The 17626-nt window shown below is 44.1% G+C and overlaps 1 protein-coding gene across 1 annotated transcript in view; it reads right to left on the bottom strand.

The window, feature by feature from the left end:
• The window catches only part of LOC110502713 (CUB and sushi domain-containing protein 1), a 510046-nt gene that overhangs the window by 39914 nt on the left and 452506 nt on the right, over nucleotides 1-17626 (bottom strand). Inside the window, exons 52-54 of the mRNA XM_021580963.2 lie at nucleotides 16184-16357; nucleotides 15399-15572; nucleotides 7283-7456 (exon numbers count right to left, since the gene is read on the bottom strand). Coding sequence (XP_021436638.2) covers nucleotides 7283-7456; nucleotides 15399-15572; nucleotides 16184-16357 — 522 coding nt within the window. The remainder of the gene's footprint in view (nucleotides 1-7282; nucleotides 7457-15398; nucleotides 15573-16183; nucleotides 16358-17626) is intronic.

Genomic DNA, 17626 nt, shown 5'->3' with positions numbered 1-17626 from the left:
CTGTGGGAGCAATTATTAGGAAATGGAAGACATACAAGACCACTGATAATCTCCCTCGATCTGGGGCTCCACGCAAGATCTCACCCCGTGGGGTCAAAATGATCACAAGAACGGTGAGCAAAAATCCCAGAACCACACGGGGGGGACCTAGTGAATGACCTGCAGAGAGCTGGGACCAAAGTAACAAAGCCTACCATCAGTAACACACTACGCCGCCAGGGACTCAAATCCTGCAGTGCCAGACGTGTCCCCCTGCTTAAGCCAGTACATGTCCAGGCCCGTCTGAAGTTTGCTAGAGAGCATTTGGATGATCCAGTAGAAGATTGGGAGAATGTCATAAGGTCAGATGAAATCAAAATATAACTTTTTGGTAAAATATCAACTCGTCGTGTTTGGAGGACAAAGAATGCTGAGTTGTCATGTATTGTCATGTTGTGTCTTGTTTCTGTCCTTTCCTTTCACCCTGTCTCCCTCTGCTGGTCGTACTAGGTTACCGTTTCTGTCCCTCTTTCCCCCAGCTGTTCCTTGTCTTCTCTGACTACCTCATTCACCCCTTTTCCCACCTGTTCCCTTTTTCCCTCTGATTAGGTCCCTATATCTCTCTCTGTTTCTGCTCCTGTCTTTGTCGGATTCTTGTTTGTGTGTCTCATGCCTGAACCAGACTATCATCGTGTTTGCTGCAACCTTGTCCTGTCCTGTCGGAATCTACCTGTCCATCTGAGCCCACGTGTGTTCATCATTAAAGAAACTCTGTTTGTTAATTCGCTTTTGGGTCCTCATTCACGCACCTGACAGAAGAATCCGACCAAGAATGGACCCAGCGACTTCGGATCCTCTCCACTCAGCCGTCGAGATCCAGGGAGCGATGCTAGGCAGACACGAGCAGGAATTGTCTGCTGCTCGACATGCCGTTGAGACCCTGGCCACCCAAGTCTCCAACCTCACAGAACAGGTTCACCATCTCCGCCTCGATCCACCGGCCACTTCCAGGGCTTTCGAATCTCCGGAGCCCAGAATCAATAACCCGCCGTGTTACTCTGGGGAGCCCACTGAATGCCGCTCGTTCCTCACCCAGTGTGATATTGTGTTTTCTCTCCAGCCCAACACTTACTCCAGGAGCACTGCTCGTGTCGCCTACGTCATATCTCTCCTTACTGGACGGGCTCGTGAGTGGGGCACGGCAATCTGGGAGGCAAGGGCTGAGTGTACTAACCAGCATCAGGACTTTAAGGAGGAGATGATACGGGTTTTTGATCGATCTGTTTTTGGGGAGGAGGCTTCCAGGGCCCTGTCTTCACTATGTCAAGGTAATCGATCCATAACAGACTACTCTATTGAGTTTCGCACTCTTGCTGCCTCCAGTGGCTGGAACGAGCCGGCTTTGCTCGCTCGTTTTCTGGAGGGTCTCCGCGCAGAGGTAAAGGATGAGATTCTCTCCCGGGAGGTTCCTTCCAGCGTGGATTCCTTGATTGAACTCGCTATTCGCATTGAGCGACGGGTTGATCTTCGTCACCGAGCTCGTGGAAAGGAGCTCGCGTTCTCCGTTGCCCCCCTCTCCGCATCACTACCATCTTCCTCTGCCGGCTCGGGTGCTGAGCCTATGCAGCTGGGAGGTATCCGCATCTCGACTAAGGAGAGGGAACGGAGAATCACCAACCGCCTCTGTCTCTATTGCGGTTCTGCTGGTCATTTTGTCACTTCATGTCCAGTAAAAGCCAGAGCTCATCAGTAAGCGGAGGGCTACTGGTGAGCGCTACTACTCCTGTCTCTCCTTCAAGATCCTGCACTACCTTCTCGGTCCATCTACGCTGGACCGGTTCGTCAGCTTCCTGCAGTGCCTTAATAGACTCTGGGGCGGAGGGCTGTTTTATGGACGAGACCTGGGCTCAGGAACATGACATTCCTCTCAGACAGTTAAGGGAGTCCACGGCCTTGTTCGCCCTGGATGGTAGTCCTCTCCCCAGGATTCAGCGTGAGACGCTACCTTTAACCCTCACTGTTTCTGGTAATCATAGCGAAACCATTTCTTTTTTAATTTTTCGTTCACCTTTTACACCTGTTGTTTTGGGCCATCCCTGGCTAGTTTGTCATAATCCTTCCATTAATTGGTCTAGTAATTCTATCCTCTCCTGGAACGTCTCTTGTCATGTGAAATGTTTAATGTCTGCTATCCCTCCTGTTTCCTCTGTCTCTTCTTCACAGGAGGAGCCTGGTGATTTGACAGGGGTGCCGGAGGAATATCACGATCTGCGCACGGTGTTCAGTCGGTCCAGGGCCACCTCTCTTCCTCCACACCGGTCGTATGATTGTAGTATTGATCTCCTTCCGGGAACCACTCCCCCCCGGGGTAGACTATACTCTCTGTCGGCTCCCGAACGTAAGGCTCTCGAAGATTATTTGTCTGTAGCTCTTGCCGCCGGTACCATAGTCCCCTCCTCCTCTCCCGCCGGAGCGGGGGTTTTTTTTGTTAAGAAGAAGGACGGGTCCCTGCGCCCCTGCATAGATTATCGAGGGCTGAATGACATAACAGTGAAGAATCGTTATCCGCTTCCTCTTATGTCTTCAGCCTTCGAGATCCTGCAGGGAGCCAGGTTTTTCACTAAGTTGGACCTTCGTAACGCTTACCATCTCGTGCGCATCAGGGAGGGGGACGAGTGGAAGACGGCGTTTAACACTCCGTTAGGGCACTTTGAATACCGGGTTCTTCCTTTCGGCCTCGCTAACGCTCCAGCTGTCTTTCAGGCATTAGTCAATGATGTCCTGAGAGACATGCTGAACATCTTTGTTTTCGTTTACCTTGACGATATCCTGATTTTTTCACCGTCACTCCAGATTCATGTTCAGCACGTTCGATGTGTCCTCCAGCGCCTTTTGGAGAATTGTCTTTTTGTGAAGGCTGAGAAGTGCACTTTTCATGCCTCCTCCGTCACATTTCTCGGTTCTGTTATTTCCGCTGAATGCATTAAGATGGATCCCGCTAAGGTCCAAGCTGTCATTGATTGGCCCGTCCCTAAGTCACGCGTCGAGCTGCAGCGCTTTCTCGGCTTCGCGAACTTCTATCGTCGTTTCATCCGTAATTTCGGTCAGGTGGCAGCTCCTCTCACAGCCCTTACTTCTGTCAAGACGTGCTTTAAGTGGTCCGTTTCCGCCCAGGGAGCTTTTGATCTCCTCAAGAATCGTTTTACATCCGCTCCTATCCTTGTTACACCTGACGTCTCTAGACAGTTCGTTGTCGAGGTTGACGCGTCAGAGGTGGGCGTGGGAGCCATTCTTTCTCAGCGCTCCCTCTCTGACGACAAGGTCCACCCATGCGCGTATTTTTCTCATCGCCTGTCGCCGTCGGAACGTAACTATGATGTGGGAAACCGCGAACTGCTCGCCATCCGGTTAGCCCTAGGCGAATGGCGACAGTGGTTGGAGGGGGCGACCGTTCCTTTTGTCGTTTGGACTGACCATAGGAACCTTGAGTACATCCGTTCTGCCAAACGACTTAATGCGCGTCAGGCGCGTTGGGCGCTGTTTTTCGCTCGTTTCGAGTTCGTGATTTCTTATCGTCCGGGCTCTAAGAACACCAAGCCTGATGCTTTATCTCGTCTCTTCAGTTCTTCAGTAGCCTCCACTGACCCCGAGGGGATTCTCCCTGAGGGGCGTGTTGTCGGGTTGACTGTCTGGGGAATTGAGAGGCAGGTAAAGCAAGCGCTCACTCACACTCCGTCGCCGCGCGCTTGTCCTAGGAACCTTCTTTTCGTTCCCGTTCCTACTCGTCTGGCCGTTCTTCAGTGGGCTCACTCTGCCAAGTTAGCCGGCCACCCTGGCGTTCGGGGTACGCTTGCTTCCATTCGCCAGCGTTTTTGGTGGCCCACCTGGGAGCATGACACGCGACGTTTCGTGGCTGCTTGTTCGGTCTGCGCGCAGACTAAGTCCGGTAACTCCCCTCCTGCCGGCCGTCTCAGGCCGCTTCCCATTCCCTCTCGACCGTGGTCTCACATCGCCTTAGATTTTGTCACCGGACTGCCTTCGTCAGCGGGGAAGACTGTTATTCTTACGGTTGTCGATAGGTTCTCTAAGGCGGCTCATTTCATTCCCCTTGCTAAGCTTCCTTCTGCTAAAGAGACGGCACAAATCATCATCGAGAATGTTTTCAGAATTCATGGCCTTCCGTCAGACGTCGTTTCGGACAGAGGTCCGCAATTCACGTCTCAATTTTGGAGGGAGTTTTGCCGTTTGATTGGGGCTTCCGTCAGTCTCTCTTCCGGCTTTCACCCCCAGTCTAACGGTCAAGCAGAACGGGCCAATCAGACTATTGGTCGCATCTTACGCAGTCTTTCTTTTCGAAACCCTGCGTCTTGGTCAGAACAGCTCCCCTGGGCAGAATACGCCCACAACTCGCTTCCTTCGTCTGCGACCGGGCTATCTCCTTTTCAGAGTAGCCTCGGGTACCAGCCTCCGCTGTTCTCATCTCAGTTCGCCGAGTCCAGCGTCCCCTCCGCTCAGGCTTTTGTCCAACGTTGCGAGCGCACCTGGAAGAGGGTCAGGTCTGCACTTTGCCGTTATAGGACGCAGACTGTGAGGGCTGCTAATAAGCGTAGAACTAAGAGTCCTAGATATTGTTGCGGTCAGAGAGTTTGGCTCTCCACTCAGAACCTTCCCCTTAAGACGGCTTCTCGCAAGTTGACCCCGCGGTTCATTGGTCCGTTCCGTATTTCTCGGGTCATTAATCCTGTCGCAGTTCGACTTCTTCTTCCGCGTTACCTTCGTCGCGTCCACCCGGTCTTCCATGTCTCCTGTATCAAGCCCGTTCTTCGCGCCCCCGCTCGTCTTCCCCCCCCCCCCCATCCTTGTCGAGGGCGCACCCATCTACAGGGTCCGTAGGATTTTGGACATGCGTCCTCGGGGCCGTGGTCACCAGTACCTCGTAGATTGGGAGGGGTACGGTCCTGAGGAGAGGAGTTGGGTTCCCTCTCGGGACGTGCTGGACCGTGCGCTGATCGAGGATTTCCTCCGTTGCCGCCAGGTTTCCTCCTCGAGTGCGCCAGGAGGCGCTCGGTGAGTGGGGGGGTACTGTCATGTATTGTCATGTTGTGTCTTGTTTCTGTCCTTTCCTTTCACCCTGTCTCCCTCTGCTGGTCGTACTAGGTTACCGTTTCTGTCCCTCTTTCCCCCAGCTGTTCCTTGTCTTCTCTGACTACCTCATTCACCCCTTTTCCCACCTGTTCCCTTTTTCCCTCTGATTAGGTCCCTATATCTCTCTCTGTTTCTGCTCCTGTCTTTGTCGGATTCTTGTTTGTGTGTCTCATGCCTGAACCAGACTATCATCGTGTTTGCTGCAACCTTGTCCTGTCCTGTCGGAATCTACCTGTCCATCTGAGCCCACGTGTGTTCATCATTAAAGAAACTCTGTTTGTTAATTCGCTTTTGGGTCCTCATTCACGCACCTGACATGAGTTGCATCCAAAGAACACCATACCTACTGTGAAGCATGGGGGTGGAAACATCATGCTTTGGGCCTGTTTTTCTGCAAAGGGACCATGATCCGTGTAAAGGAAAGAATGAGTGGGGCCATGTATCGTGAGATTTTGAGTGAAAACCTCCTTCCATCAGCAAGGGCATTGAAGATGAAACGTGGCTGGGTCTTTCAGCATGACAATAATCCCAAACACACCGCCCGGGCAACGAAGGAGTGGCTTCGTAAGAAGCATTTCAAGGTCCTGGAGTGGCCTAGCCAGTCTCCAGATCTCAACCCCATAGAAAATCTTTGGAGGGAGTTGCCCCACTGTACATATTACCTCAATTACCTCGACTAACCAACACCCTCACACATTGACTCTGTACCAGTACCCCCCTGTATATTTTCTCGCTATTGTTATTTTACTGCTGCTCTTTAATTACTTGTTCCATTTATTTTTTTTATTTTTTTAACTGCATTGATGGTTAGGGGCTCGTAAGTAAGCATTTCACTGTAAGGTCTACTACACCTGTTGTATTCGGCGCATTTGACTAATAAAATTACATTTATTGTTCCTTGCCTATAATAGAAACCCTTATTGGGGTAACCCTCTTGAGGTGATTGTTGGAAGGCTATACTACAGGAATCCTGGGTGAAAGTGTAGAAGTGCAGATTGCCTTAAAAAATCAAATAGAACCATGTCAGTAGCAGGGAGCACATTGACATACTATAAGAACACTCAACGAATTGAGAGAGGAAGTGACTGACCATTGTTGTGGCAGGTGTATGAGGATATTTTCTTTACAAATGCAACTTTTTTCCCCCCTAGTTGTACCTGACTTTTTCAGCATGCAGAACTCTTCTTTCCATAGAAATGAATGTGATTATTGACATTTGGTCTTTAGAGAACGTTTAATCTGATAGTGATATATATCATCTGAAAGTGAAAATTAATCCAGGTGATTTTTACATAAATTGGGCAAATTCTGTCACACTACCACTGCACTTGTTTTATTCTTCATTGATTCAAAGAGGGGATAGTAACCAAAATCCATCATTATTTGACCTTTAAATTGGAAAATAGTTAAAACCAGGTCAAAGTCACAGCACAAGATGTCCTGGATAACTGTTATTGTCAATTTTACCATTCCTTAATTAAGCACATAACCAGATTAATTACTGATCTGCAAAGATTGGCCTACATGCACCTACTTTGTGTCAGAAAATATGCTGTAATGTAATATGGTTTGTTCCTTTACATTAGAATTTGAAATCACCTCACTGGAACAGGAAATCACCTAATACACAGTGGGTAAGATGAATGCACAGACATTGACATGCACATATTAGTAATACAAAATAAAGAATGCACTTTACCCACAAATTTAATTGACATAGTCGGTAGTACTTTCAAGCATTGCGGCAGCATCATGTCATGGGTATGCATGTCACTGGCAGGTACTGTGGAGTTTGTCAGGATCAAAATCAATATGAAAGGAGCAAAGCCCAGGTAAAAAGTTAGAGGAAAACCCGCTTCAGTCTTCTGAAAGCCTAACCCTGGGATAGAATGTTATTTTTCAGCGGGACAATAAAAACAAAGGTTATGTGATAGACACCAGAATGGCTTTTCAAGAGGTGTTGAGTGTTAGTGAGTGATCCAGTCTCAGTCCTAACTTAAATTTGCTTGAAAATCAGAGACAAGGTTTCAATATTGCTGTTCATCAATGATTCCCAACCAGGTTTACTAAGCTTGAGCAATTTTTACAAAAACAATGGATTTACTGTATGTTGCCCTAACAGGTGATTCATTTGGATGTATTTGTTACTGTGTCTTACCTCTACAGACTGGAAGAGGGTTGCTCCACTGTCCATTCATCCTGCACTGGGCTCTTGATGAACCATGCAACAGATATCCTTTGCTGCAGGTGAAGTTTACCACATCGTTCAGGTTGAACTCGCTGCCGTTAGTTCGACCATTTGTTGGGTTTCCAGGGTGACCGCAGGTAATGGCTATGAAAACATTTGAGGTAGCCAAGGGAGAGCAAAAATAGTTTGGTAGAGATATTTAGGTAATAAGTAGGTAATGGGCCGAAGCATTGAATCTGCTTTAGTTTTTGAGGTGATCGATCTCTGGTGAGGGAGGAGCTGTTTTTTACATACTGTGTATATTTCTTTCTTCTGAACATTTCCATTTGTTATGGCAAATGGTTTTAAAAATACTTACTTTTATGTTCGCTAGCTGGACAGGCAAACACTGCCAAGTACTTAACAGTAAACCAATCAATACTCGTGTACTATCCAGGTACCATCTCTGTTGATCACGTCTGCCAATCATGTTTTCTGTACTTAAGGATAAGCTGTGAACATGAAATAATAATCTGTAGTTGTAAATACATTCTCAAACATGTAACTGATGAGTTGTAAACATGGAAAAAACGTGCATGTAAATGTTGCACGCTCAGACTTTTGGCACTGCTTTAGCGCCCTACCATGAGCAAACAGCGATTTGCAAGCATGGAGAGAGAGCAGGAGTTCTTGGTGGTGGGACCTGTTTCTTCTAATAGACCAGTATACTCTACACTGGTTCGTTGGTGACAGCTCACATGGGCTGTGTTGTCTGTCAATCACGATGTGCTTAACCACGTTACGACTTGGGCAATATCCAACAAAGAAGCCCAGCTGTTAGCTGTCATGGTGGGTAAGTTTAAATGTATTTATTTTATGGCTAGGTAGCAAGCTTTTTTCTTCTTTGTAATACGTTTTTGGAAGCTATTGTCCAAATTATTGTTATTAAGTGTTTGTAACTCGAACGTTGTAGTCTGATGCTAGCTACCAAAATCAATTAGGTAAAGTAATTTTGCAAACTCAATCGTTGTTAATAGTACAATAATTGATTGTCAGGAAATAGGCATCATCAACTTTCAGAAGGTAAGTAGGAAAGTTAGCCTAATCATTTAAACCACCTATATACTGTAAATTCACATTCACACTCCAACTGGCCTATGGCTGGGAAACTTCAGGAACTCCGATTTCAAGAGAGAATACTGTTATGTAGACGAACAAGACTAGCTAGATTCTTTATAAACTGCTTGGGTGTACTAGCTACATCTCTCCTCATATTCGTGAGCTAACATAAATACTGTTTAACGCAAGCAGGTATGGTGTCTCCCAGGTGAGTAAAAAAGAACACACAACAATAATAATACATAGAGAACATAACAAATACAACTGTTTAAAATGGACGCTTATGACAAGTTGGAAAACAACTCTTACATTTTGATGCCGTTGACATCATGTGATTATTAATTATTGTTATTTTTTAAAGGGTGGATCAGCTTTAATATTGCAGATAGATTGTGGCTTCCATCAATGTAATTGTCTGCATAATTTCCAATCCCCCATATATTATTTTGTAAATATATAAAACATATACAGTTGAAGTCGGAGGTTTACATACACCTTAGATAAATACATTTAAACTCAGTTTTTCACAATTCCTGTCATTTAACCCTAGTAAAAATTCCCTGTCTTAGGTCAATTAGGATCACCACTTTATTTTAAGAATGCGAAATGTCAGAATAATAGTAGAGAGAATTATTGATTTCAGCTATTATTTCTTTCATCAAATTCCCAGTGGGTCAGAAGTTTACATACACTCAATTAGTATTTGGTAGCATTGCCTTTAAATTGCTTAACTTGGGTCCAACGTTTCGCGTAGCCTTCCAAAAGCATCCCAGAACAAGTTGGGTGAATTTTGGCCCATTGATCCTAACAGAGCTGGTGTAACTGAGTCAGGTTTGTAGGCCTCTTTGCTTGCACACTCTTTTTCAGTTTCGCCCACAAATTTTCTACAGGGTTGAGGTCAGGGCTTTGTGATGGCCACTCCAATTGACTTTGTTGTCCTTAAGCCATTTTGCCACAACTTTGAAAGTATGCTTATGGTCATTGTCCATTTAGAAGACCAATTTGCGACCAAGCTTAAACTTCCTGACTGATGTCTTGAGATGTTCCTTCAATATATTCATCTCATTTTCCTTCCTCATGATGCCATGCATTTTGTGAAGTGCCCCAGTCCCTCCTGCAGCAAAGCACCTCCACAACATGATGCTGCCAATCCCGTTCTTCACGGTTGGGATGGTGTTCTTAGGCTTGCAAGCCTCCCCCTTTTTCCTCCAAACATAACCATGATCATTATGGCCAAACAGTTCTATTTTTGTTTCATCAGACCAGAGGACATTTCTCCAAAAAGTACAATCTTTGTCCCCATGTACAGTTGCAAACCGTAGTGTGGCTTTTTATGGCGGTTTTGGAGCACTAGCTAGATATAGGACTTGTTGTACTGTGGATATAGATACTTTTGTGCCTGTTTCCTCCAGCATCTTCACAAGGTCCTTTGCTGTTGTTCTGGGATTTATTTGCACTTTTCGTATCAAAGTACGTTCCTCTCTAGGAGACAGAACGGGTCTCCTTCCTGTGCGGTATGACGGCTGCGTGGTCCCATGGTGTTTATACTTGCGTACTATTGTTTGTACAGATGAACGTGGTACCTTCAAGCATTTGGAAATTGCTCCCAAGGATGAATCTGACTTGTGGAAGTCTACAATTTTTTTTCTGAGGTCTTGGCTGATATCTTCTGATTTTCCCATGATGTCAAGCAAAGAGGCACTGAGTTTGAAGGTAGGCCTTGAAATACATCCACAGGTACAACTCCAATTGACTCAAATTATGTCAATTAGCCTACCAGAAGTTTCTAAAGCCATGACATCATTTTCTGGATTTTCCAAGCTGTTTAAAGGCACATTCAACTTAGTGTATGTAAACTTCTGACCCACTGGAATTGTAATACAGTGAATAAGTGAAATAATCTGTCTGGAAAAATGACTTGTGGCATGCACAAAGTAGATGTCCTAACCGACTTGCCAAAACTATAGTTGTTAACAAGCCATTTGTGGAGCGGTTGAAAAACAAGTTTTAATGACTCCAACGTAAGTGTATGTAAACTTCTGTCTTCAACTATATACAGTAACAATCAAAAGTTTGGAAGCACCTACTCATTCCAGGGTTTTTCTTTATTTTTACATTGTAGGATAATAGTGAAGAGATCAAAACTATGAAATAACACATATGGAATATATTTCAGATTCTTCAAAGTAGCCACCCTTTGCCTTGACAGCTTTGCACACTCTTGGCATTCTCTCATCCAGCTTCATGATGTAGTCACCTGGAATATATTTCAATTAACAGGTGTGCCTTGTTAAAAGTTAATTTGTGGAATTTCTTTCCTTCTTAATGCATTTGAGCCAATCAGTTGTGTTGTGACAAGGTAGAGGTGTTATACAGAAGGTAGCCCTATTTGGTAAAATACCAAGTCCATATTATGGCAAGAACAGCTCAAATAAGCAAAGAGAAACGACAGTCAATCATTACTTTAAAGACATAAAGGTCAGAAAATACGGAACATTTGAAGAACTTTGAAAGTTTCTTCAAATGCAGTCGCAAAAACCATCAAGCGATATGATGAAACTGGCTCGCATGAGGATCGCCACAGGAAAGGACGACCAAGAGTTACTTCTGCTGCAGAGGATAAGTTCATTAGAGTTACCAGCCTCAGAAATAGCAGCCCAAATAAATGCTTGAAAGAGTTCAAGTAACAGACATATCTCAGCCTCAACTGTTCAGGGGAGACTGTGTGAATCAAGCCATCATAGTCGAATTCCTGCAAAGAAACCACTACTAAAGGACACCAAGAAGAAGAAGAGACATGCTTGGGACAAGAAACCCGAGCAATGGACATTAGACTGGTGGAAATCTGTCCTTTGATCTGATGAGCCAAATTTGAGATTTTTGGTTCCAACCGCCGTGTCTTTGTAACACAGAGTAGGTGAACAGATGATCTCCGCTTGTGTGGTTCCCACTGTGAAGCATTGAGGATGAGTTGTGATGGTGTGGGGGTGCTTTGCTGGTGACACTGACAGTGATTTATTTAGAATTCAAGGCACTCTTAACCAGCATTTTTTTACCACAGCATTCTGCAGAGATACGCCATCCGATCTGGTTTGCACTTAGTGGGACTATCATTTGTTTTTCAACAGGACAATGACACAAAACACACCTACAGGCTGCGCAAGGGCTATTTGACAAAGAAGGAGAGTGATGGAGCGCTGCATCAGATGACCTGGTCTCCACAATTACCTGACCTCAACCCAATTGAGATGGTTTGGGATGAGTTGGACCGCAGAGTGAAGGAAAAGCAGCCAACAAGTGCTCAGCATATGTGGGGGAAAATGCATTTCAGGTGAAGCTGGTTGAGAGAATGCAAAGAGTGTTATAAATTGTCTTCAAGGCAAAGGGTGGCTATTTTGTACTATTTGTAGAACACTTTTTTGGTTATGACATGATTCCATAGGTGTTATTTCATAGTTTTGATGTCTTCACTATTATTCTACAATTGTCACGGCTTTCTTCCTAGGAAGGAGAGGCGGACCAAAACACAACGTGGTTATAGTTCATGGTTCTTTAATCAGAAAACTCAAACATGAACAAACTACAAAACAATAAACGTGAAAACCGTAACAGTCCTAACTGGTGCATAAAACACAAAGACAGGAAACAATCACCCACAAAATACCCAAAGAATCTGGCTGCCTAAATATGGTTCCCAATCAGAGACAACAATAAACACCTGCCTCTGATTGAGAACCAATCCAGGCAACCATAGACTTACCTAGAAACCTAAAATAACACAACCCCATAAATCTACAAAAAACCCTAGACAAGACAAAACACATAAATAATAAATGTAGAATAAAATACATAAATGTAGAATAAAATAAAGAAAAACCCTGGAATGAGTAGGTGTGTCCAAACTTTTGAATGGTACTGTATATATACACTACCATTCAAAAGTTTTGGGTCACTAAGAAATGCCCTCGTTTTTTTTAAAAAAAGCACAATTTTGTCCATTAAAATAACATCAAATGGATCACACTCCTGTGTTCCAATGGCACATTGTGTTAGCTAATCCAAGTTTATCATTTTAAAAGGCTAATTGATCATCAGAAAACCCTTTTGCAATTATGTTAGCACAGCTGAAAACTTTTGTTCTGATTAAAGAAGCAACAAAAACTGGCCTTCCTTATATCAGTTGAGTATCTGGAGCATCAGCATTTGTGGGTTCGATTATAGGTGCAAAATGGCTAGAAACAAATACATTTCTTCTGAAACTCGTAAGGCTATTCCATGCGAGAAATTGCCAAGAAACTGAAGATCTCGTGCAACGCTGTGTACTACTACCTTCACAGAACAGCGCAAAACCGGCTCTATCCAGAACAGAAAGAGGAATGAGAGGCCGTTGTGCACAACTGAGCAAGAGGAAAAGTACATTAGTGTCTAGTTTGAGAAACAGACACCTCACAAGTCCTCAACTGGCAGCTTAATTTAATAGTAACCGCAAAACACCAGTCTCTACGTCAACAGTGGAGAGCCGAATTCGGGATGCTGGCCTTCCAGGCAGAGTTCCTCTGTCCAGTGTCTGTGTTCTTTTGCCCATCTTAATATTTTCTTTAGATTGGCGTGTCTGAGATATGTTTTTTTTTCCAACTCTGCCTAGAAGACAAGCATCCCGGAGAGTCACCTCTACACTGTTGACATTGGGACTGGTGTTTTGCGGGTACTGTTTGAGGAGTTTCTACTTTCAGGTCTCTTCAGAGATGTTCGACCGAGTTCAAGTTCGGGCTCTGGCTGGGCCACTCAAGGACATTCAGAGACTTGTCCCAAAGCCACAACATGATGCTTCCACCACCATGCTTCACCGTAGGGATGGTGCCAGGATTCCTCCAGACGTGATGCTTGGCACGCCAAATAGTTCAGGCCAAAGAGTTTAATCTTGGTTTCATCAGACCATATAATCTTGTTTCTCATGGTCAGAGTCCTTTAAGTGTCTTTTGGCAAACTTCAAGTGGGCTGTCAGGTGCCTTTTACTGTGAGTGGCTCATATCTTGCCACTACCATAAAGCGAGGATTGGTGGAGTTCTGCAAAGATGGTTGTCCTTCTGGAAGGTTCTCCCATCTCCACAGAGGAACTCTGGCGCTTTGTCAGACTGACCATCAGGTTGTTGGTCATCTCCCTGACCAAGGATCACCCCCATTTCTCAGTTTAGCTGGGCAGCCAGCTCTAGGAATTGTCTTTATGGTTAAAAAACGTCTTCCATTTAAGAATGTTGGAGGCCACTGCATTCTTGGGGACCTCCAATGCTGCAGAAATGTGTTGGTACTCTTCCCCAGATCTGTGCCTCGACACAATCATATCTCGTAGCTCTACGGACAATTGCTCTGACATGCACTGTCAACTGTGGGACCTTATATTATATTTAGGTACCCTGTCACGGAGCTCTACGGACAATTATTTCGACCACATGGCTTGGTTTTTGCTCTGACATGCACTGTCAACTGTGGGACCCTACAGTATATAGACAGGTGTGTGCCTTTCCAAATCATGTTGAATTTTCCACAGGTGGACTCCAATCAAGTTGTAGAAACATCTCAAGGATGATCAATGGAAACAGGATGCACCTGAGCTCAATTTCGAGTCTCATAGCAAAGGATCTAAATATTTATGTAAATGTATTTTTATTTATTGAAAATAATGTATTTGCAAAATTGTCTAAACCTGTTTTTGCTTTGTCATTATGTACAGTAGATTGATGAGTAAAAAATTGTATTTAATCAATTTTAGAATAAGGCTGTAATGTTACAAAATGTGGAAGTCAAGGGGTCTAAAAACTTTCAGAATGCGCTGTATATATAAATTCCAGTCTTATTTTATCAAAAGCTATAAGGGCACAAGGCGAGCCCCAAATGCAGACACAGGAGGCAGATGGTTGAGCTCGGATATTTATTACACCAAAAGGGGTAGGCAAAAGGCAGGTCGGGGACAGGCGAGAGTTCATAAACCAGGTAAAAGTCCAAACAGTACCAGGGCATAGGCAGGCTCGAGGTCAGGACAGGCAGGGGTTCAGTGTACAGGTCAGAGTCCAAACAGTACCAGGGGATAGGCAAGCTCGAGGTTAGAACAGGTAGAATGGTCAAGCAGGCGGATTCGGCATCAGGACAGGCAAGGGTCAAAATCAGGAGGGCTAGGAAAAAACAGAGACTGGGAAAAATAGGAGCTAGGAGAAACGCTGGTGGACTTGGCAAAACAAGACAAACTGGCACAGAGAGACAGGAAACACAGGGATAAATACACTGGATACTAATGGGGAAAACAGGAGACACCTGGAGGTGGGTACAAACAGTCACCAAGACAGGTGAAACAGATCAGGGTGTGACAAAAGCCGTTTCAAAGTCATCTATGAATACCAGGCCTGGCGTGTGATTAACGAAGTTACTTCTTCAAACGATCAAGACAATTTGTATGGCATGCTGCATCCCCCTGGGCACAGACTGGTTGAATCAACATTGTTTCCACGTCATTTCAATGAAATTACATTGAACCAACATGGAAAACTGAAAACATTGAATTGAAGTCTGTGCCCAATGGAATATTTCAAGTGCACTCAAACAGATATTTATCTTATTTCATCACACATGTGAGGCTGCGTTTACATCTTATATAGAAACAGGCTATTGGCTGCCTTCATCACGTGGAGAATATACAGGAGTTCTGATTGGTCCCAAGTTCAGCTTTTTGGCAAATTTGCCTGAGAAGACAGTGTTGAAGTATACTTTTTATGAGAAAGTGTGAAAGAACTGAAGGTGACAACAAATGTTACAGTCATCATAAGAATGTTTTACTGTCATATAAAAAAATCAGCTCCTCCCTTGACAAGGATCAATCAGCTTCACGTTTTTAAGCTTCAGCCCACCACCTGAAGGTGGATAATTCCTGTACATCTCTGATTGTTAAGGGAGAATCGATAGGAACAATTAAAAAAACAAAAGTTATTGCACTTACGAACACAAACAGGAGCTTGTCCAGACCATCTGTGGTCCTGTTGACAGATCCGAACCGATGTTCCAATAAGGCGAAAGCCCAGGTTGCACTGATAGACAACAGTGTCACGATAACTGGAGCCATCTCCACTGATATGACCATTGATGATTGGATCAGGGGAGTCACAGTGGCCAGCTAGAAGGGAGAATAAACCAAATATTTGCATAATATTTTCAGTTAGATAAAACATAAAATAGTCCAATATTAGTATGGATTGGCATGAAAAAGTATATTTGTTACGTAAACTTTCTTATTATTCCCTAACACAGATCCTTTAAAATATTCTCATGACTGTAATAACCATTTGTCACTTTGACACATAAAAATATATACTGTAACACAGAAATGTATTTTATCCTTCCCTCCCCCAATAACGAATGTCTTTTTTGGGGGAAATGCCTCAATAATTTAATCTAATCAATAATCTAATTGATAGTAATGAGGGGTGGTATGTCTTCGTTTTTAACTGACATTTAGGAGTTGACTGCTGGGGTCGGATTAAATCTCATGGATAAAATTATCAATATAACATTTGGGATGCTGGTAATTGAAGAGAAATCATGACCTTCGAGAGTTTGAAACTGTAAACACAACTATACCCTGAGAAATCTTAATGTGTTTCTGGCATAATGATGTGAAAACCAAGATCAAAAACATGGGGACTCGTCCAGGATGATACAATTTTGGGGCTCGTCCGGGATGAGAAAAGAAAGAACTTAAACATTAGAAAACCATTTATACTATACCAAGACACTTTGTTTCCACTCCACTCCAGAGCCCGTTGGCCCCACATTCCCTCACGTGTGACCCAACCAGTGTGTAGCCCGTATTACACATGAAGATCGCTGTGGCGCCAAACGTAATCAGGGTTCCTATCTTGTTGCCATAGGGAGGAGAGGGGAGGTCCCCACACGAGATAACTGGAAGTGACACAGACAATCAGAGACTGGGTTATACTTGGTTGCACGCCACTGTGCCTGAGTGGAAACAAATTCCACAACGAGGAATGATTAGCGAATCATTTTGATCTAGTTCCTAGATATCCTGGATGAACGGTATGCCGAGTATTGTGTATTTGTTCTAGAACACTAAATGGGGAAGTGAAATGTGTCTTACAGCAGCTGATTGATTCAGCCCTAACAAATTACCTGTAAATATTACAATAATTTGAATATGCAACTACCTTATGTAAACACACATTGCTGGCCATTATGCCAACAGTCATTATAATGTATATTACCCCTCTTTCTGTTTTGTCATATCGTTCTAATGTATGCCACAGTGTGCTTGTTTGTTTGTCTACTAGATTCAAGTGGAATGACTAAAGAGGGTGAACTTTTGAGGAACTATGCAGAGCAGTGCCCTGCGGCTCACTGTGTGTATTCACCTTCTTTCAATTCAAATACAGTCTGGTTCACCACATGAATAAAAAGAGGCGCTAAACAGAGTATGTAAGTGCATTGGCTATACATACAAAGGCACTCATGGAATGATCAGAAAATATCAGGGGCTCCTAGACGCACCCAATCAAAGCCAAGGTCAATAAACCTTTGCATGTTGTGACGGCTCTGAATTTGTCTGAACTGTCTCAATGCTTCCCCTTTAATTCCCAATGAAATAGCCAGCATCAGCTGCGCAAAAGGGGGTTGTGATGGATGTGCGAATGAGGATGTGTTCAACCCTCAGTTCCGAAGCTTCTTTACTCCGTTTATTTTGTTGTATTTAAAAGTGTGCTTTGTAGCCTTGTCTCAAGTTTAACCGGGATCGGACCCACTCATTGCTTCCTTTGGACTACACATCTCATTTGCTCTCCTTCTTCGCGGCCTTTCTCTGCTGGAGATCTGTTGGCTGATTGGATTGTCTAACTGGCCGATTGACTACAGCTATTAGGCATATGGTATTTCCCGTGTTTTAGTGTGCTGTATACTGTGATGATTTATGTGGTCAGTTGTAGTTGAAAACTACTAAGATTTTATACTCTTTATGGTTGTGTGGTAAAAGAGTTTGACATTTTGATTGTATGATTGAGACTGGGTTTACGCTACACTTTATGAATGGACAAACATTGCGTGAATAAGGTCACTTGAGTTCACTGAACTCATTTACTGGGCTGGACTCTTTTAGGCCCTTTTAGGCCCGAGGAACGGGACTTTTCTTGAGGAACCAGAGCTAGTTGTTTGTTATATTGT

Source organism: Oncorhynchus mykiss, chromosome 23 (assembly GCF_013265735.2).
Source record: "Oncorhynchus mykiss isolate Arlee chromosome 23, USDA_OmykA_1.1, whole genome shotgun sequence".
In the NCBI taxonomy this organism is placed as follows: Eukaryota; Metazoa; Chordata; class Actinopteri; order Salmoniformes; family Salmonidae; genus Oncorhynchus; species Oncorhynchus mykiss.
Note: the sequence above shows the minus strand (reverse complement) of the source record. Positions and strands in the feature narration are given on the sequence as shown.